The 22,529-nt window shown below is 37.1% G+C and overlaps 1 protein-coding gene across 1 annotated transcript in view; it reads left to right on the forward strand.

The window, feature by feature from the left end:
* slc15a4 (solute carrier family 15 member 4) overlaps positions 1–22,529 on the forward strand; it is an 87,148-nt gene that overhangs the window by 25,705 nt on the left and 38,914 nt on the right. The window contains exon 7 of the mRNA XM_073818947.1: positions 18,587–18,745. Within this exon, the coding sequence (XP_073675048.1) occupies positions 18,587–18,745 (159 nt within the window). The remainder of the gene's footprint in view (positions 1–18,586; positions 18,746–22,529) is intronic.

Genomic DNA, 22,529 nt, shown 5'->3' on the forward strand with positions numbered 1-22,529 from the left:
AATAAATTGGAGTTGTAAGATATATTTGTAAGGCTCTACATGATTACTGCCGAGGAATAAGGGTCTTATCTAGATGTATAAGGATCATTTTCTAAAAAAAAACAAAAATGTATATACTTTTTAACCACAAATGCTCATCTTGCACTAGCTTGACCCTTACACATTACATAGTCTAGTGGTTGATCGATATTGTTTTTTTTTTTTTACAGCCAATGCTGATATATTGGAAAGCAGGGTGAAGCAGGGTGTTCGATTGCCGATATGAAGCCGATATAATTTTATTAAATTTTTAAAATGAATGAACTAAAAAGTAAATGTGTAAAATAAACATACTTTATATGACAAATTATTTTTCACAAATAAATAAATATATATTTAATAAAAATATAATAAAAAAAAGTAAACACTGTAACCAACTGGGCACTCAGTATTCTGGGAAGTTTGTCTGCATTGGGAAACATATTTAAAAAAAAAAGCCAAGGTAACACTCATTTTACATACAGCACACAGTAAAAATTACATATGGCATACACATGGAATATGACAGTTGGCAAATGCATAAAGCGCAGCATAATTTGAAATCATGAGTGTAAAGTTTGTCGATCGCATATGTCGATCTCCAGTGAAGCTGAACTCTCCTCCTGTCCGTATTCAATTCGCATTGACTGACCGTCATGCAGAGCACATGCAATCGTGCCGGACACAAATGCACACGTCATTAATTAATTTGTTTAACAGTTCTATCTGATTATTAGACAGACTTCTATCTATATTAGACAGCAAACAAGAGGGAGAATATAAGCACTGTGTGCATAGGCCCTACCAACTTCAGCACTATCAAAATTAAAGCCCTGCCTCGAACACATCAGCCAAACAAAAACACTTATCGGCAGATGCCGATATTTAAAAAATGCCAAATATCGGCAGATATATCGGCCTTGCTGATATATTGGTCAACCGCTAACAAAGTCACGTTTGAAAGGTCTCACGCAGTGCTTAATTCGCTTTTCATTTTAATCCAAAACAGCAGTTAAAAGGCGCTGTGACCGACACTAACAATACAAGTTCAGTTTTCCCGGAAAATTCAATGACGACTCTAAACGTTGATGCCACAACCGCCTGTATCGGAACATCATTTACAAGTTTCTGCATAAACCTAACTACAGTCTAGGGCAAAGGTTTTAAAACCCTGGGTCAAAAATAGGTCACAGGATGATGGAAAATGTAGCCTATATGTAAGTTACATTACAAATATATTTTTTTTTCATAAAAATAAAATGCAATCATAGTCTATATATAAAAGGTATACATATGCAAAATATATCTGTCTTAAATAATTAACAGATGCAAGGTGCGGTGCTCCGCAAGCAAGTTCACGGAAAGAAAACAGAGAACCAAGCTGACAGAATGCGCATCCTGTTTGTTTGCTTTATTTTACAAAAGCACAAATGTTCTGTTTTTACTGAGAGTGTGCCAAAATAAAAGTAAACACTTTGCAGTTTTGGATTATGTCTAACTCTTATCTGTATGACAAAAAAATAGTGAGAGTATTTTATTTATAGAGTATTTAATTCAGCTATTCAATCGCACCGGCGCCCCGCGCGCACACAGACACCACATATTCTAGCAATTCAAACTTGGCATCGCAGTCTGTACATCATCAAAATAAAATACAATCAACCAAACATATAAAAGGTTACACTGGGCAAGTTAAATAGTCTGTAGCCTATATAACCGGCCCACGCTGCTGTTATGGCAAGCACATTTTTGCTCATGTGAAGGGTGATTTATATATTTTTTCCGTCAATATATGAATGTCTGTGAAGTAGAAAGCCTAGTATACGTTTTAAAAAATTGTTTATCATTTAAATACATTGTGAATATGAAAACATTTGGATTTGTGCCGAGTTACAGAGGTACGTGAGCCCAACGTCTGGTACTTTTAGTTTCGCTTTGTTTTGGTTTCTTAGCTTTATATATTTTTTCGTATAAACTTTTTTTTTTTTTTTTTTTAGAAAATTACCATGCTTTCACTAGATAAGACCCTTTTTCCTCAGCTGGGATCATGTAGAGCCCTTTTACGCTGCATTGAAACTACAGTTTGGACCTTCAACCTATTGATCCCTATTGAAGTCCACTATATGGAAAAAATCCTGGAATTTCTTTTCAACTGAAGAAAGAAAGACGTGAAAATCTTTGATGACATGGGGATGAGTAAATTATCAGGGAATTTTAATTCAGGAGTGAACTAATCCTTTTAGAAGCACTTGGATGATCCTCTGGGACATTTTATGGACAGACAAATCAAAAGTGGAACTTTTAACTAGACATGTGCTCAGTTAAAGTTTGTTTGACATAAACCAAACACTGCATTTTTAATCACAGCATTGTACATGCTACAGGCAAAACATGACAGTAAGGCATCAGTCAACATGGCCCAGAGTGGTGCATGGATCCATCATGATGTGTCAAGTCCAAACAGAATCAATGTGGAAAATAAATTGTCCAAGCATGTAGTCCCTGGTGAAACACGCAGAGACAACTCACATCACAGATCGAGCTGATAAACACTGTGATATGCTCAGCCAATATCACAAGATTTGTGAGCTATCAATATAAACATCCACACAGACAATTGTGTCAAATTGTGTTTTCTTGGTACTGTTCACCTTATTCTGAGAAATGAGTTCATCTCAGAGAGGTTACGACTTTTCCATTCGTCAGATAAGGTACAGTGACTCCAAGATGGCAGAGATTCGATGTAGAATGACTCACCGACAAACACCCACAAGCTCTTGACACATTCACACAGACCAATGATCTCTCCTCTGAATTCTGTCACTCCTGTCCAACCTTGAGCTGGCTCTATTGAACCCTGCAAAAGGTGGATCGATATTCCTGCTTGTTCTGACAGTTAATATTCATACAGCCCACCGTCCTGGAAAATACCAACCTGAATCAGCGCTTTTGCACTTTTCATTATTCTCACCTTCCCTTTTAACATATTTTTGCAGACTATCCTCTCACTTGTTTCTTCGAAGTCCCCCAAAACTAGGAATGTATGTCTAAACTTGATAACTTGATAGCATTTTTTTGCCATATACAATAGATATGCTTAGGATTTTGGCCAGAATTGAGTATCTTCATGGCTCTACAGTAAGTCTGGGCGAGATATTTGAAAATGTCAGGCCTGTACAGTTGAAGTCAAAAGTTTACATACACCCCGCAGAATCTGAAAAAGGTTCAATTATTTCACCAAAATAAGAGGGATCATACAAAATGCATGTTATTTTTTTATTAAGTACTGACCTAAATAAGATATTTCACATAAACGACTTTACATCTAGTCCACAAGAGAAAATAATAGTTGAATTTATAAAAAAATGACCCTGTTCAAAAGTTTACATACGCTTTATTCTTAATACTTTTTTTAGTGTTTTTTTCTTTTTTGGTGATAGTTGTTCATGAATCCCATCTTTTGTCCTGAACAGTTAAACTGCCTGCTGTTCTTCAGAAAAATCCTTCAGGCCCCACAAATTATTTATTTTTCAGCATTTTGTTTGTATTTGAATCCTTTCTAACAATGACTGTATGATTTAGAGATCCAACTTTTCACATTGAGTACAAATGAGGGACTCATATACAACTATTACAGTAGGTTCAAATGCTCACTGATGCTCCAAATAAAAGACCATTCTATTAAGAACTGGGGGTGAAAACTTTTGAACAGAATGAAAATGTGTACATTTTTCTTATTTTGCCTAAATATCATATTTTTTCATTTAGTATTGCCCTTCAGAATTTATTGAATTTTATGTGAAATGTGAAATAGCTTATTCAGGTCAGTACTAATTAAAAAATAACATGCATTTTGAACGATCCCTCTTATTTTGGTAAAATAATTAACATTTTGCAGGTTTCTGAACTTTTAACTGTAATTGTCACTATGTCTTATTTGTTGACCATTTCTATGTGTTTTTATGCTTTAGAAACTTACTCATAAGTTGTTTTTCTGATGGATTGTTGTTGAAACTTTATCTGGTTGAAATGGATTAAGAATTACCTTTTCGATGATGATTTCTTATAATGAGTGTGATTAAATGATCAACAAATCACACTACACCATTGCTTTCCAGTGTATGATTTTGTAGTATTTAAACTAAACATTTTTCTCAGTTCTGAAGTGTTTCTTTGACTAAAAACTATTTTTTGAGTAATTAAAATATTTTTAGTTATAATATGGAAATTTGTTGGTCAGAAAGTGCAGGATCTCTTAATATGCTGTTTCCTTTTTAAATAAATAAATAAATCGAATGTTTAATAGAAAGTATTTATTTGTACCACACATTAATAAAATGTAGTTTTTGTAGTGCCATGAAAATATTGGCAGTACAAACCTGCATTAGCCTCCCAACTGAGCCAACAGAAAAAAAATCTTAAGGTTGAGCCCTGATTTAAGATGGTGGCATAATCTTGCTAACTAGAGTTTTGAGATGACCTTCACATCCGAAGTCCAAATAAAGCTCTCTGAGTAGGCGTTCACTAGATTTCTAGGCACAGCAGTCTCTCCAAAACTTCAGCGCTTTCCTTCCAAGTGTTTTTGGCTTGCTTGTATGTCTGTCTGAAGTTCTGTACACAGTTGATGCCTCGCTACTAAGACAACACTTTTTAAGATTGTGTCCACACATACACGAAAGTTCGAGTTGCACATTGAGAGAGTCGTAGAGCGCCTGTTCGGAGGTTGTACAAAAAGACACCGCTGACAGGTCGGCAGTATCTCACTGTTCGGTTTGACTGCGCCCAGCACTCCAGTCAGTCCCCAGTCCAATTCCAGCTCTGCCCAGTGGATTAAACCAAGCTTAGTCAGCCTGACAGTAGGCGCTGCGTCCAGACATTGACATATTTCAGACTAAAGCGCTTTTTGAGTGAGATGAGTTTTGGGAGATGCGCTCTGGAGTGTGGGGAAAGTATGAATATTTTTCTTTCCCACCCTGTCTGTCTTTGACTTCTCTCCGACTCTTTTAAACCACTGTCAAACTCTGCACGGTGAGGGAGAGAGAGAGTTTAGACATTTTTAAATTCCTCATCTGTCTCAGCTGCCATCAAACTGAATAAATGTGGGTTTGTAGTCATCATGAGGGATTCTTTAAGCGGTAAACACCCCAAAGTTCAGAAAAACTCAAAACAGTCGAAATAATGAGAGATTGACGTCAAGTGCTTTGCTGCATGATTGCGGTTTTCAGGTGTTTACTTCACTTGATTTGCTCCCACTTTAAAATATGGTACCTGTTGACTAAAATGACTGATGTCTGATGTGGTCTAGTCTTGTGTAGCCTCACTTTTAAGCATAAAGTGATGTCCACATTGCAAATAGAAAAGAAGAGACTATCTAAGTCATTTGTAAAACTACTTTAATTTATTAGGGCTCGAGCACCAGTGGTGCGAGGACCCTATTAAAATTGCTCTGTTTATTATTATTATTATTATTATAATTCTCCAAATTTGTATTTTTAAGGGCCTAAACATGCTTTAAATCTCATTTAAACTTTGCACACACATGAGAACTGGCGAACATTTACGTCTGATATGGGTTTCAGAAGTGGGTGTGGCAAAATGGCTTGATAGCGCCACCTACACGTTCATTGGAGAGCGCTTTGAGCTACACTTCACGTACATGCACGACAATCAGTAGACACATGTAACACACCAATATCTACAAAAAAGTATCATGGCGCAAAATCCAAAACCCAACAGGAAGTCTGTTATTTTTATTTTCTCAGCAAATTTTTTGTTATTTTTGCCATTTTCAGGCATCGTACTTGAACAAACTCCTCCTAGAGATTTATTCAGATCAACTACTGAACGCCATGAAACAGGAAGTTGTTATAACATACAGTATCCAATTTGCCCCAAACTTCACGTGTGATAACACTCCTGAGTCCTGACCTGAAGACATCTACATGCCCATATTCAGTTATAGTCATAGCGCCACCTCCTGGCAACAGGAAGTGACATGTTTTACGCTGTAACAAACTCCTCCTAGAGATTTAATGGCCAGTCTAATCTAAAGGCCTTTGCGATGTTAAATTGCGAAGATCTTTACATACACCCCATTTACAATATTCAGATATTATCATAGCGCCACCTTTTGGCAGCAGGATGTGTCTAACTCAAACAGACCAAGTTCAATCTGCACAAAACTTTATGGCCCGGTTTCACAGACAGGGCTTAGACTAAGCCAGGATTAGGCCATAGTTCAATTAGGACATTTAAGTCATTTTTATAAACATGCTTGGAAAAAAAACATTACAGGTGTGCATCTTGAGACAAAACAAAGGCACTGATATATTTTAAGATCAGTCAGTGCAATTTTGTTTCAATTGAAACAGCTCAGACTTACATTTTAGTCTAGGACTAGGCTTAAGCCTTGTCTGTGAAACCGGGGGTATATGTTTAATGAAATTGCTGGCCTGAACACATCTACATGCCAATAATCAGTTATAGGCATAGCACCACCAGCTGGCAGCAGGAACATATAAATGACTTTGACATATTTCCCCTATATTAAAAGCATACTGCCCACCATTCACTGTTTTCCTAAACCCACTGGTCGGCGATGAGCCCAGGTGCGAGGGCCCTTTCATCGCTGCTTGCAGCTTTAATTTTATTTTATTTTTCATAAAACTTACACATTGTCAGTTGTATATACAACATAATCAGTGTGAGGTTGTGCATGTAAACGTGTTCAACATTTCAATGTGATAAACTTTTCCAAATCCACCTTCTAGGTCTTTCTCCGAAGCACTCATTCTAACGGCCTGAGATCTTGTAAACACAACATTTCCTGGTTTACTGATAAAAACCTGTGCACCCTGAAGCACTTCTGGAAATTGAGTAAAGCCAATCAATCAGATTGTAGGTTGCAGTTTTGAGAATGCTCTTGCCAATTTTTTTGCGCACTAGACAGCATACCAACATGCTGTTCAAGGACTGTCTGATTCAGAAGACTAATAACAGACCAGCAACTCGAAGACATAAAAGTCAAGTAATTGTTGTTTTAAAGCCACCTGAAATCAAAACTGGAGTTTTGTGGTTTTTATTTCACGTCTGATAGTTTTAAGGTCATCTACAGTCTAGAGTGTTCCTAAAAGCGAAGTACAATTTTAGCACATCTTTTTCTTCTTGGAAAAAAAAGACTAAAACAGATTAATGCATTTATCTTGTTTTCAGCGGCAAGCACACTTTTGTCCAAGAAAATGTCATTTATGTCTGATATTTCCCTAGTGAAAAATAAATATACTAAAATGTATTTAAAATACATTTATTTCATGCATACGTTGTACGTTTGCCCACTGACAAAGAAATGACCAGTCTGTAATTTTAATGGTAGGTTTATTTTAAGAATGAGAGACAGAATAACAACAAAAAAAATCCTGAAAAACGCATTTCTAAAAAAGTTATAAATTGATTTGCATTTTAATAAATGAAATTGAAATAAATGAAAAGTATTTGACCCTTTTGCAAAACATGACTTAGTGGTGGCAAAATCCTTGTTGGCAATCACAGAACTCAGACGTTTCTTATAGTTGGCCACCAGGTTTGCACACATCTCAGGAGGGATTTTGTCCCACTCTTCTTTGCAGATCCTCTTCAAGTCATTAAGGTTTCGAGGCTGACATTTGGCAACTCGAACATTTAGCTTCCTCCACAGATTTTCTATGGGAGTAAGGTCTGGAGATTGGCTAGGCCACTCCAGGACCTTAACATGCTTCTTCTTGAGCCACTCCTTTGTTTCCTTGGCCATGTGTTTTGGGTCATTGTCATGCTGGAAAACCAATCCACGACTCATTTTCAATGCCCTGGCTGAGGGAAGGAGGTTTTCACCCAAAATTTGATGGCACATGGTCCCGTCCATCGCCCCTTTGATGCAGTGCAGTTGTCCTGTCCCCTTAGCAGAAACACACCCCCAAAGAATAATGTTTCCACCTCCTTGTGTGATGGTGGGGATGGTGTTCTTGGGGTCCTAGACAGCATTCCTCCTCTTCCAAACACGGCGAGTTGAGTTGATGCCAAAGAGCTGGATTTTGGTCTCATCTGACCACAACACTTTCACCCAGTTCTCCTCTGAATCATTCAGATGTTCATTGGCAAACTTCAGACTGGCTTATACATGTGCTTTCTTGAGGAGGAGCACCTTGCGGGTGCTTCAGGATTTCAGTCCTTCACAGCGTAGTTTGTTCCAGTTGTTTTCTTGGTGATTATGGTCCCAGCTGCCCTGTGTAGTTCTGGTCTGATTCCTCACCGTTCTCATGATCATTGAAACTCCACGAGGTGAGATCTTGCATGGAGCCACAGACAGAGGGATTTTATTTTGTGTTTCTTCCATTTGCGAATAATCGCACAGACTGTTGTCATTTTCTCACCAAGCTGCTTGGTGATGGTCTTGTAGCCCATTCCAGCCTTGTGTAGGTCTACAATGTTGTCTCTGACATCCCTGGACAGCTCTTTGGTCTTGGCCATGTTGGAGAGTTTAGAATCTGATTGACTGCTTCTGTGGACAGATGTCTTTTATATAGCTAACAAGCTGTAATATCAGCAAGGGATCAAATAATTTTTTCCCTCACTGTAACAATTTAAAACACACTGAGGATTAATCAGTTGCTGGGTTCATAAATATTAATCACGTCTGCGTTTGCTCAAATTGATTTGCTGAAATCAAAATAGGAATGATGATAGGTGATCTGTCCCTCCATTAAACTAATACTTCAAAAAGTCCATAAAATGGAAGTAAACGTAATCCATAGAATTGAGAAGTTTAGTCAAAGTCTTGCAAACAAATTTTGTCTCTTTAGATGATGAATGGATTTAATGTATTCCTTTATTTACGTATAAACATTGATAAACATACATACATGTACCACATATATGGTAAATTTGGTAAATGGAAGCTCAAGTGCTTGACACACAAGAACAAATCTAATTGGTTCTTTTCAGAAGTCCACATGATTCATACATAATTGTGTTTAGTTGCGATTTATTCTATTTGAAGCATCAACGTTTAAGGTTAAATCAACTTTCATTGGAGGTACAGAAATCTCTTGGGTTACATTTAAAAATCTGCATTTGTGTTTTAAAGGTAAACGAAAGATTTATGGATTTGGAACAACATGAGGGTGAATACTGTATATTTTTCATAAATTATTTTTGAGTGAACTAACCACTTAAGTTAATCTAAAATGTCAAGCAGAATTTCATAATAAACTAATTGGTACAGAATGTGATTTTAAGGACAATTTTTGGGTCACCACTCCATTTCCAATTTAAAACCTTGGTCCTGATGCAAAACTAGCTGAGAACCACAGTTTTAAAATAATGCATAAATAAAAATGACCTTGGTATTGCATGACAAAGCCTGAACACGCAGGAAGTCTAGTATACAGTGCACAATACAGATGTTATCTAATAATAACCGTTGCTTTGATGTAGCCAAGAGCGGGGGAAACTTGTTGGCACACTCCTGCGGAATCAGTAGGTGCAAACCACGTACATATCACACTGTGTGCGTGTATTGTGGAGATCAAACTAATGAGAACCTCTGGGACTCATGCTCTCCTTCTTGAGAGAGAAAGAGAGCGTCCCATCCTTTGTACTCCCACTCAATGACACAGACCGACTCATTAATAAACCGCTACCTGATACAAGCACGTTTTAAGCATGCTTACTATGTGTGAATGGATTCTGCAAAAGTGTGTATGTGTGTGAGGAAGAAATATTAGACATGGTGTGTATTTTAAGATGCATGGAGGGGAGAGTGTGCGCGTGTGTGACATAATTGGACCCACTAATGGGGCTTATTATATAGATGAGATATCTTGGGAAATGAGTCTTTTAGTGCCCCTCATTAATACCCAACATATAGTAGTCACGCAGTTCTTGCCTTTCTATGGCCCTTCGCGCTTTCTTTTTCTTTCTTTCTTCCTAAGCCCTGCTCGGTTTCACTTTTCAGAGTACATCCAGATATGCACGCACATAAATGTCACCTGCGGGCACACACAACATAAAGGTAAATTGCAGGCATTTATGCAAAGAGTCAAGGATGTGTATGAAATGAAATATCAACAAATAATGATAAATAATTGGAGCTTTTATCTGAATCTCTCAAAGATTTTGTGAATCATCGCTCTGAATGAAAAGGAGCAGGAATGACAAAGAGAGAGTATTCAAAGATATTTATTTTATTTGTAATGTGCCATACAATTATGCTCATCAATTGAGAGAACATCTTTTTTTTTCTCTTTGAAATGTGGACCCTCGCACACCTTTCCTGTCTGTCTCAGATTTACCAACATTTTTTTTTTCTTTTTTTTTTCATCAGAGTTCTTAAAGATCTTTTTTTTTGAGGAATGTTTTCAAAATTTTAACAGATGTGATTAACTGTTTTTCAAGTATCTGCGACTACTATGTATTTGTGCTTGTATTAAAGGTCAGAAACTGAACTGGTTCAAATCCTATTTGAACAATAGAACTTTTTCTGTTTATATAAATGGATGTTTATCCTCCAAAGCATGTTTGACTTGGCGTGGATCCCCAAGGATCTATTCTTTCCCTTTATATATGCTCTCTTTGGGCTTAATTAAAAAATAAAAAAGAGTATTATTTCATTTTTACGCAGATGACACTCAAATATATGTGCCCATTAAGTATAATGACAATGCTGGACTGTGTGCTTTAATTGCAACCTGGTCTCATGACGAAAACATAACTCTACGTTTTTGCAAGACGCAAAATATGTACCAATAAGTACATATCACTGTAGTTTCCAACAGAAATGAACACTAGAGGAGGTAAAACAGCAAGCACTTGTAATCAATTTTGTACACAATTATAATTACAGCTCCATATGTTTAGCTTTCTGGTGTTCTGACAAATAATGCTGCCTTTCAGATTAATCAAGAAGCACCGTCCTTCGAATGAGATGCTAAACCGAGGTCTTGACTCTCTCTGGTCGTTAAAAATCCAAGAATGACTTTCGAAACGAGTAGAGGTGTGACCTTGGCATCCTGGCCAAATTCGTCTATTGGCCTCTAACCATCATGGCCTCCAAACAATCCCCTTATCTACTGATTGGCTTCATCACTCTTGTCTCCTCTCCACCCATAAGCTAGTGTGTGGTGGGCGTTCTGGCACACTATGGCTGCCGTCACATCATCCAGGTGGATGCTGCACACTGGTGGTGGATGAGGAGATACCTCCCTCACAATGTAAAAAAGCACTTTGAGTGCTCAGAAAAGCAAAAAACGCTATATAAATGTAATTAATTATTATTATTGTTATTATTATTATTATTATGCTACCAACACTGTATTTTTATTACTGTAAGGGTAGGTTCATGGTGTACATGACAGGGTAGCACAAATTGTCAAAAACGGTAGCTCAGCCGACACAGAGTTGGACTTAAAGGGGTCATCGGATGCAAAACTCACTTTTACATGTTGTTTGAACATAAATGTGTGTTGCCAGTTGGTATACACAACCACCCTACAATGATAAAAATCCACCCAGTGGTATTTTTTTAAATCTTTAAAAGTAATATCCCCTTTTTAATATCAGGTAATTCTCAGCTTCTTGTCTGTGTGACGATAGTTGATTGACATGAGTGCTTTACCTTAGACCTGCCCTTACCAAGCTGAAACAGTCAGACTCTGATTGCCATTGTGTGACTGGGGAAGACAAGAACGTCTCTGATTGAGCGAATGAGGTGTTCTGTTGTTGGATGTAATAATGAACATAGCAGTCATCATTTACTCCTGACATTTGAGCCAGTGAAGATGCAGAGGATTAACATTACTTTCGTTTTTGAAATGAAAGCGCAGATCCCAATCTACATATGGGTCTATGTTCGTCCAAATCATTTGTGATGCAGCTTTACCCACAGCAGAAGTGAGTATAAGGGTTTTTATGCATCTCTGCAAATGGCCTTTCTTAATAAAGTGCTAGTTAGCAAGTTTCACAGCTGAACGTGGCTAAATTCGACTAAAGTACACATTGCGGCTGGCCATCCCACTGCAGAGAGCTCATTAGCATTTAAAGGAACATGCAACAGAATAGCTCGCTCTAAAAAGGGCTGATTTTTACTAGGTAAAAGGAGTGTTTTTTAAATCCCCTTTGAGACATTTTAACCAAAGTATGTTATAGACTTCTCATTAGCTGCTTTTCCACTGTCGGGCCTGTGTGAGCCAGTGCTAAGAGTGTGCCGGGCGGGGCTAATGGCCTCGAGTCGCAAGCACCAAGGCCAAAAGTAAGCTGCGTTTCCACTATCGAGCCAGTAGCCTCGCTGCGCAAACACACCTCCTTGGATCAAACGTCACAAAACCCCTCCCCTTTCAGCGGGGAGATTGAAAGTAAGTCACCGGCGTAGTGTGATGATCATCGAACGAAGACAGCTGAAGCGGCTGTTGTTTGCTCCTTTCGGTGTTTTCTTCGTGGAAGATGAGGCAGCGAAACCAAGATGCGAAGACGGAGGCTCAGCGGCGTTTACGCCGAAAGCTTATGTTAGCTGCAAGGCGAAAAAGAACAATACAGGGACGTGGAAGCCGGATACAGCGAATGCAGAAACGCCTTGTAATGTTGGTGATGTCTGTTCTCATGCAAGAAGTGCTTTGTTTATGCAGCAGCAATATTTGTAATATATTACATTAATAAATCACTTGAAAAGAAGCGTTGTTTTTATGACCTACACACAAATCTTTCGTCTAACTTGGTATTACATCAAACTAAATGTTGCACATTATCTACACACTACTGCAAAAAATACCTACACAGTTGTACCTCTAGTATAATTTTTTATGCCTTTATTTAGGTACAGATACAGGTACAGTGTATGTTATGTTATCAAGGTGTGTTGGTGAGTTTTTGTGGGGGTTTTTGGACGATGTAAATAAACTTATACATCAGATCTAATTTTTATAGGATCTTATTTGCATTTGTCCAAAATTTTATTTTTATCACGTCTTCGTTTCTGCAGACGCCGTCAAACTGGCGTTGTATATTGTCCTCGGCCCAAATGCTTAGAAGAGCCCTGTATTAGTAATTCGGCGAAATGCGCTTCTTACCGCAGACACACTCCGCCTTTCACTTTGACCACGCCTCAAGCCCCAGCTGGCCCGCTTTGGCCCAAGGTTTTCGTAGGGCCGAAAAAACCCGGGCCATTGGCCCTGAGGAAGCACCGACGAGGCACGATCAGGCCCCGGAAGTGACAGTGGAAACGCGACTGGCCCTGGCACGCACTAGCACGCCCGCTTTTGGCCCGACAGTGGAAACGCGGCTATTAAGACCATCAACTTGGAAAATGGGCATCCAATGACCCCTTTAAGATGCGTATGAATCCTGTGAAAAACATGACTTACAATGAAAGAGCTGAAAGATGAGATATCGAAAAACAAGCTAAATCGGCATGCTTGCGATTTGTGTTTTTACGTCACATTCACTTTTGTTTGTACTATCAGAAAGGTGAAGATTTTGTGCAGGTGGTACGTTATTTTTAAACGTCACAGAGCATCAGATTTATAGCACCTCTCATCGGACATTTCAAGTCAGAACTGTGGTGACGTGTACAAAATCAACCTCACAGAAAACATGGTTGATACAACTGTGGCTGGAAACGCACAATAAATTACATTTTCTACCATAGTCAAATCAAAAAAAAAAAAATTTTCTTTTTTTTTTTTTTTTTTTTTTTTTTACACCTGAGACTACTGACCAAAGTTGAAAACTTTTTAACCCCTGCTGAGTTTGAGAGAGTAATATATATATATTTTTGTCTAGACTACTGCAGTTCAATCTATATAGGTAGTGGTCAATCCTAAATTAACCACTTGCAAATAGTCCATAATAAGCCTGATCTCATGACGAAAATGCACCTGTGGGAACGTTTTTGCAAGAAGATAAGTGGCGCCATGTATGTTTCGTGACATATTCAATGTGAGACGTCCACTGAGTAGCGCTAAAAGAGTGTTTGTTTTTTTCCCCCTGTACATGTCACCACAGTTCTGACTTGAAATGTCTATAACTCTCGTTTTAAAATAACGTACAGTCTGCACTACACCTAAACCTACCCGATAGTATGAACAAAAGCGAATGTGGCCTAAAAACGCAGCTGCAAGCATGCCGTTTTAGCTTGTTTTTCGATATGTCATCTTTCAGCTTTTTCATCGTAAGTCATGATTTTCACGGGATTCATACCCAAGTATTCCGCAGCCTAAGTCCAATTCTGTGCCAGCTGAGCTACCGAGCAAGCTTGTTACGTCCGGAAAGTGAAACATATGAAGCTGTAATCATACAAGTGCTTGTTGTTTTTCCTCCTCTAGTGTTCATTTCTGTTGAAAACTGCAGTGATATGTACTTATTGGTACGTATTTCGCATCTTGCCAAATACACGTTTTCGTCATGAGATCAGGTTGTCCATAATGCAGCTGTTAGACTTCTTACTGGCACACATTAATATGAACACCTGTGATGGTTGTGGTATGTTTTAAAACAGAGTTTAAGATTTTACTCTTTGTTTTTTAAGGTCTTAAATGGGCTGGCACCTTTGAATTTTTCGGAACTTGTGACAAATTGTGGAATCACCTACCTTTACCCATTAGCATAATCTCTGTTTAAAGCAAAACTTAAAACCCACCTTTTAGAAAAGGCTTATAATATGTGAGTCATCCTGAGCTACTTTTTCTGTGTATATACTGTCTTTGTATACTGTTTTATTGTCTTGATTAGTGTTTTTAATTTAGGTTTTATATTTTGTACAGAACAATGGTCAGCGACTGTTGTTTTATTGTGCGATATAAATGAACTAAAATAAATAGTACAAAGAAAATACTGCTATTTTCATTTAGTGTAATCTATTTAACGCTGTTGCACTTGGTGCAAATATCATTCATAGTGTGATTATACATCCAGACTGCTGTGGTGTTGACCTTCGACACTTTGTCATAATCTGTATTGATGTAGTCAATGCAATTTTATGAAACCACTTATTGTTTAAAAAAAGATATAAAAATACTGCAGTGGGCATGTAAAATTATTAGCAGATATGTTTTAAATAGGATATTAGAGTATAGTCTAATAAAAAAAATGGATGGGATTGTTTGTCCATTTATCAGGAATTAGTTGGATTGCCAAAAATTGATTATTGTAATCTTTTCTCCATTTGTTCTTTTCTTCAATGGTTTTGCAAAGACGCATGTGTGTTTATGTGCTTACACACGAGGCTCCTGCCTCTTAACTCGAGTGTATTGAAGCACATGTAATCCGAGTCTACCCAGTAGCTGAACCCAGCAGGGCTTAGGTGGGTTTTAAATTACCACTGCCAGAACCTCCCCACAACATTTACACAACATTTTCCAAGCAGATGGGTGCTTGGCAGTGGCATAGCTCTGAAGCCAACCCTACCCGCAGGCACAGATGATGCCCACACACCTGGACACACTTGTTGTCCTGCACTCAGGAAGCAGCCATTTGCACGGCAAGCTGCTCCGACTACAAAGCTGCAAACACACGCGCCCACCACACACCAGACGATGCCTTGGGGCAGTTCCACTTCTGTTCAAATTTTCCCCAGAAATAAAAGTCGAGGGTTTTTTTCAATCTGGGTTTAGAATCTCTTGGAAGTGCAGAAGTGAGGTCTGTAATCTGCAGCGGGTCGCACTTTTAGCCAAAGAGTGTTTTATTCCAGGCATCATTTGTATTCCGATCTAAATCTGACACACCACAGCCACAGATCAGAGCGGAACGCTTCTGGTGTTTGGGCGAGGGGTGGAGGGGGGAATGATAGATGAGAGGGAGGAGAGGAAAAAAACTTACTGTTTTGTTAACTGAAGCGCTTTGAGTTAGCAGCGTGCTGTAGATGCTTTGCATCACACACTGCTATTTTAAGCATATGAAATACAAGGTCATACCCCTTCAAAATGGGAATATGTGCATGTCAGTATGATGGAGGGATCCCACGAGAAGTTATCTGAATGGCACCTGCAACATGGTTATTATTGGATCAAGCTTTTAGATAGTCCAGGCTGACAATCTCTGCTTCACTCTGATTACCTGAACCCTGCCTGGTATAATTTTGTGTGTGCGAGCATGTTTTCATGTGTGGGAGATAAGCTTTTTTTTGACCTGTGTGAAGCGCTGCCGTTGACCTGACACTTAATCCATTAATGGACTCTTCATACTTTTTTTATTCACTGTTACATGCACTTTCTCTCCGAACATCCACACGTGTATTTGATACCGATCTAACACTCTGACACACACATGCTCAAAACCTAGTTTTTCAATGGCTGCTGCCAATATTCAGAAAGCACAGGCTCAATAGCTGATTTACTGCTGATTTACATACTGTAATTATTTACAACACTGTTCAATAACTTGGGGGTGGTATGTTTTTGAAGTTTTTGAAAGAAGTCTCTTATGCTCACCAAGGCTACATTATTTTATATTTGATAAAAAAATATAGTAAAACCAGTAATACTAGGTGTGTAACGATAAATTGATTCAAATGCATTGCAATTCTCTCCTGAATCGATTTTGAGCTTAGTTTTTAACAGCAGATGGCACTGCATGCTTTAGAAACAGCCGTACTCTGCTTGCTTCCAGTTCCTTACACAAACACACAACTTTAACTTAAAATGATCATTCATAAAGTTGAAAAGGTTGAAGCAAATTACAGGAGTGTTCACAGTGGGCTGTGTTTACAGTAATCTCATGTCATAAAAGCATACATGTCGAGGTGCAAGTACATTTAACCACTTAAATTACTCAGTTGAACACATAAGCTCTCTTCTTCATAAGCATTTGAGTGATGCATTTGGAAAATCGCAGTATCGATCCACATCTATTTATTATTGCATACCTAAGTAGACTGTAAAATATTATTGCTGTTTAAAACAATACATTTGTTTTTTATTTTATTTTAAAATACAATTTATATTAATGTTAGTGCCGTCAAATCGATTAATCACGATTAATCCAAAATAAATATACATGATTTATATTATACATAAATACAAAAAAAAATATATATATATATATATATATATATATCCATGTATGTGCGTGTATTTATATATATACATATACATATACATATAAATATACACAGTACACACATATATTATGTAAACACAAATGTTTATTGGATGGGATTAATCACGATTAATCGGTTTAAAATGCTGTTTTGCTGATCAAGAAATATTTCCTATTACTCTCAGTGTTGAAAACAATGTTGTGCTGCTTAATATATTTTTTTTATGGAAATTGTGATACAATTAAACTACCTGCTATTCTTCAGAAAAATCCTTAAGGTCCCACAGATTCTTTGGTTTTTCAGCATTTTTGTGAATGTAAACCCTTTCCAACAATGACTGTATGATTTTGAGATCCATCTTTTTTGGGGGCCATCTGAGGGACTCATATGCAACTATTACAGAGGAAAGAAGATAACAGATTAAAACAAATAAATAGTTCAGAATCAGGGTAAATGTAACTTATTTTGTCCTCTGAGAATCATGTAAGTATCTTATGTAGTTTTTGAAGGGCAGTAATAAATGAAAAAAAAAAAAAAAGATATTTAGGCAAAATAAGAAAAATGTACACATTTTCATTCTGTTTAAAAGTTTTCACCCCTGGCTCTTAATGCATTGTGTTTCCTTCTGAAGCATCAGTGAGTGTTTGAACATTCTGTAAAAGTTGCATATGTCCCTCAGTTGTCCTCAGTGTTAAAAGATGGATCTTATAATCATATAGTCATTGTTGGAAAGGGTTAAAATACACAAAAAACTGCTGAAAAATCAAAGAATCTTTGGGACTTACAACATAGATGTGGATCATTCAGGTAACAACACAGTATTAAAAATCAACTTTTGAACGGGGGCATTTTTATAATTCAATTATTTTCTCTTGTGGACGAAATGTTAGCGTCTTGTATGTGAAGTATCTTATTCAGGTCAGTATTAATTAAAAAATAACGCATTTTGTATGATCCCTCTTATTTTTATAAAATAATTAACATTTTACAGATTCTGCAAGGTGTATGTAAACTTTTGACTTCAGCTGTATGTGTATATATACTGTATATAAATATATAATTATTAATAATATGCTTTAATTTATTAAAAATGCACCAGTTTACAAGTGCACTTAATTTACATTTGCAAAGTAGAATTTCAGTTTTAAAGTGTCAAAGTAGTACAATTTAATTATAATGCATGATGTGCACAAAATTGTTCCTTTTTGAAAACACAAAATATATATAATCTATTGATCTATCAGTCAATTTTGAAATAAAGGATGGAAGAACTAACACTTCTGTTAATTTACACAGATGAAAAAATACACAAATCTCCCTGGCCTTATATGTAGACTAAAATGTATTGCAAATTAAAACACACAGAGGACCTGAATTTTTTACTGATTTTTTTGATCATGACAAAAAATCAAAGATCTTGATATGCTTCTGTTTATTTGAAATATTGTCAATGCGATTCTGAACTATTTATTAGTTTTAATCTGTTATCCTCTTTCTTGCTCCTCTCAGGGATTTTAGAGACAAAGAGGCTGGAGATTATCCGCACACGAGGTCCCATCCCGCAGTCGCTCGGTGGAGTTACATACTATGCAGCCGATCTACCCATATGGTGGCAAGTGCCTCAGTACATCCTCATTGGTGTCAGCGAAATCTTTGCTAGTATTGCAGGTAGGTGGTACTTTGCAAAAACCTTCTTGAACACACACAAAGCTCCCAACTTCAGATCTATGAAACATTTTTTACCTTTTTATTGTAATTAACACACTTTTTTTACCACCACTGTTATGATTAACTTACCTCTTCACATTTGATCCAGAAATCCGAATATGATTAGGTGTTGATTTGTACAATTGACATGGAGGGTCGAACATTAATGTGCTCATAGATGTGTTGTTAGTATGATGTCTGAATGCCTCATTTTTGCAGCAGCATGTCAACATAATTAACTGCTGTAGTAAAACCGATGCTCTCCAGGAAATGGCCCTTGTAACATTTAGTGGATTATGAGGTGATACTGAACCTGGGAAGGACATTTGTGAAGGGATTATCATGATGAGAAACACCAACAGCACATTTGAGCTGATATTTTGATTACAGAATTTGGTTTCTCATCAGCTAAGATGCATGTAATGAATAACTCATCTAGTAAACATACAGCATTTTTTAACATAAATGTGTTTTTTGTGTCTTTCCAGCTCTCAGTCTTTTCTGTGTAGTGTAGAGGTTTTTTTTTCCGTAGGATCATTCATCTGTCCTAATGACCATGCTAATCAATGCGTGTCCTTTTAAAAACTGCAGTAAACTCCTCTCTGCCTTGCCTTTGTGTAGTAGCTCTTGTCTGCGCCGTTGCTGAAATTGCTTGCTTAGGAATCCATGGCTGTATCAATCAGGACCGATCGATCTGGGCTTGGCGATACATTATTGCAGTTGCGCAGTTAAGACGGCCAGGGAAAACATCTCGCTCCTGCTGGAATACACTAAGAAAATATCAAGAAAGTCTCAAGCAAGTGGGCTTGAGATTAATGAGAAAATAGATGAAAGGAAACGAAATCCCTTAACACAGCGTTTGTAAGAAAAAAAACTGTGCGGACCTCCTATTACCACCTTCACTGCTGAGATCTACAGTAATTACAGCAATTTCTGTCATGATGAGAATCTTAAAGAATTTAATTTTGATTCCAATCTGGTTTCTTAATAATTCCATCGAGAATTAGGTTTTGTACTGTTGAGAAAGGACCACATAATTATAATAAACGTTATTATATGTAGTTCATTAGTCTTGCTCCAAACTCATGCAACTGGCTATAACGTTTACACTGATTTCAGGATCTCAAACGTTTAAAATATAGTTATGCGATGTTTTTTTTTGTTTGTTTTGAGTTGTATGTACATGTATATGTACAGTTGAGTTCAAAAGTTTACATACACCATGCAGAATCTGCAAAATGTTGATTATTTTACCAAAATAAGAGGGATCATACAAAAAGCATGTTATTTTTCATTTAGTACTGACCTGAATACGATATTTCAGATAAAAGATGTTTACATATAGTCCACAAGAGAAAATAATAGTTGAATTTATAAAAATGACCCCATTCAAAAGTTTACATACACTTGATTCTTAATAATGTGTTGTTACCTGGATGATCCACAGCTGTTTTTTTAGTGCTAGCTGTTCCACAAACTAATTGTTTTTTCAGAATTGTTGTGTATTTGAATGCCTTCTAACAACGAGATTCATCTTTTCACACTGAGGACAACTGAGGGACCTATTACAGAAGGTTCAGATGTTCACTGATGCTCCAGAAGGAAAATCCTTGCGTGTAAAAGTGTGTAAACTTTTGAACAGAATGAAGATTTGTACTTTATCTATTTTTATTTAATTTTCATTTAGTACTGCCTTTCAAAAACTACAGAAGATACTTGCATGTTTCCTAGAAGAAAATTAGGTTTACTGATTTACCGATCTTTAAATTCAAAAAGTTCTTAAAGGGTTACTCCACCCCAAAATGAAAATTGTGTCATTAATCACTTACCACCATGTCGTTCCAAACTCGTAAAAGCTTTGATTGTCTTTAGGACACAATTTAAGAAATTTTGCATGAAAAGCAGGAGCTTTGTGGCTGTCCCATTGACTGCCAAGTAAAAAACACTGTCAAGGCTCAGAAAAGTATGAAAGACTTCGTCAAAATAGTCCATCTGACATCAGTAGTTCAACCATAATTTTATGACGCTACGAGAATACTTTTTGTACACAAAGGAAACAAAAATAATGACTTTATTCAACAATTTATCTCCTCCGCATCACTGTAGCGCCATTTCGGAAAGTATTCCCTGGACGCAAACATTGTATGCTGTTCTGTGTCAGCTATGTCACGTGGATACGCTGCTTTTGTTCGAATCAAAATGTAAATAAACGAAGAAAACTGCGGCAGACACAGATCAGCGTATGCTATTTGCATCCAGTAAACCCTCTCCAAAAAGGTGCTACAGTCATACGGAGGAGACAAATTGTTGAATAAAGTTGTTATATTTCTTTGCGTACTAAACGTATTCTCGTAGCTTCGTAAAATTATGGTTGAATCACTGATGGCAGATGGACTAATTTGATGACATCTTTCAAACTTTTCTGGGCCTTGACAGTGCTATTTACTTGGCAGTCAGTGGGACAGTCACAAAGCTCTCGGTTTTTATCCAAAATATCTTAAATTGTGTTCTGAAGACAAACAAAGCTTTTACGGGTTTGGAACAACATGGGGGTAAGTAATTAATGACGAAATTTTCATTTTGGGGTGGAGTAACCCTTTAATGCCTTGTGTTTCCTTCTGAAGCATAAAACGGGAAGAAAAACTTGGTTCTTTAAAGAACCTTTGACTGAATGGTTCTTTGTGGAACCAAAAATGGTTCTTCCATGGCATTGCTGTGAAGAACCTTTTAAAGCACCTTTATTTTTAAGAGTGTATGAGTCCCTCAAAATCATACAGTCCTGGTTGGAAAAGGTTCAAAAACACAAAAATGTTGAAAAACCAAATAATTTGTGGTACCTGAAGGATTTTTCTGAAGAACACCAGGCAGTTTAACGGATGAGGACAAACAAGGTACTCATAATAAACTTTTGAATGGGGTCATCTTTTATAAATTAAACTATTATTTTCTCTTGTGGACTGTATGTAAACATCTTAATGTGAAATATCGTATTTAGGTCAATACTAAATATAAAATAGCATGCATTTTGTTTTAACCTTCTTATTCAATAATTACCATTTGGCAGATGCTGCAAGGTGTAGGTAAATGTTTGACCTCACCTGTATGTACTGTACATGACTTTGTATGAGTGATTCAAATGTTCATTCTGCAACCGCTCTGACTGATTCAGTAAATGACTGATTGATCCGTTTAAGGCTGATGTGTTTAAGATTTACTAGTAAGTCATTTTGACTGATTTGTTAAAAAGAGCCAGTTCAGAAGAGTCATCAATTAGCGAATCAAGCTTAACTGGTCACATATCTTCACATAGGTTTGCTTTTGTCGTTCAAATGATTTGATTCCAGTGTTTTCTAAATGGAACAGATTTTGAGTAACGTTCCTAGCTCAGTTCCCTTATTCTGGTCATTTTCTCATGATTTAGTTATGCATGGCACTTGTCTTATTTGTGTTCGCTCTATCTGTATATTTACCGCTGGTTATGTGTGCACCTGTCTGTCGTCCATACACATTTTTACACAGGTTAGCAATGTTCTTTTCCCCCCAAACACACAGCTGTGTTCATTTCAACCCTTCAGCTTCTCTTCCAAGGTCATGTTCAAATATGCTTGTTTTCCTCTTAGACACACACCACACCGGTAATTTCACACCCATTTCACGCACAGAGTAAATCAAAGGCTGCACGTCCCCCCTCTTAGCCTTTATGAACCAACAAGACTAATAAGTAGCATTTGGCAAAGGCAGGGAA

Source organism: Garra rufa, chromosome 15, assembly GCF_049309525.1.
Source record: "Garra rufa chromosome 15, GarRuf1.0, whole genome shotgun sequence".
Lineage (NCBI taxonomy): Eukaryota > Metazoa > Chordata > Actinopteri > Cypriniformes > Cyprinidae > Garra > Garra rufa.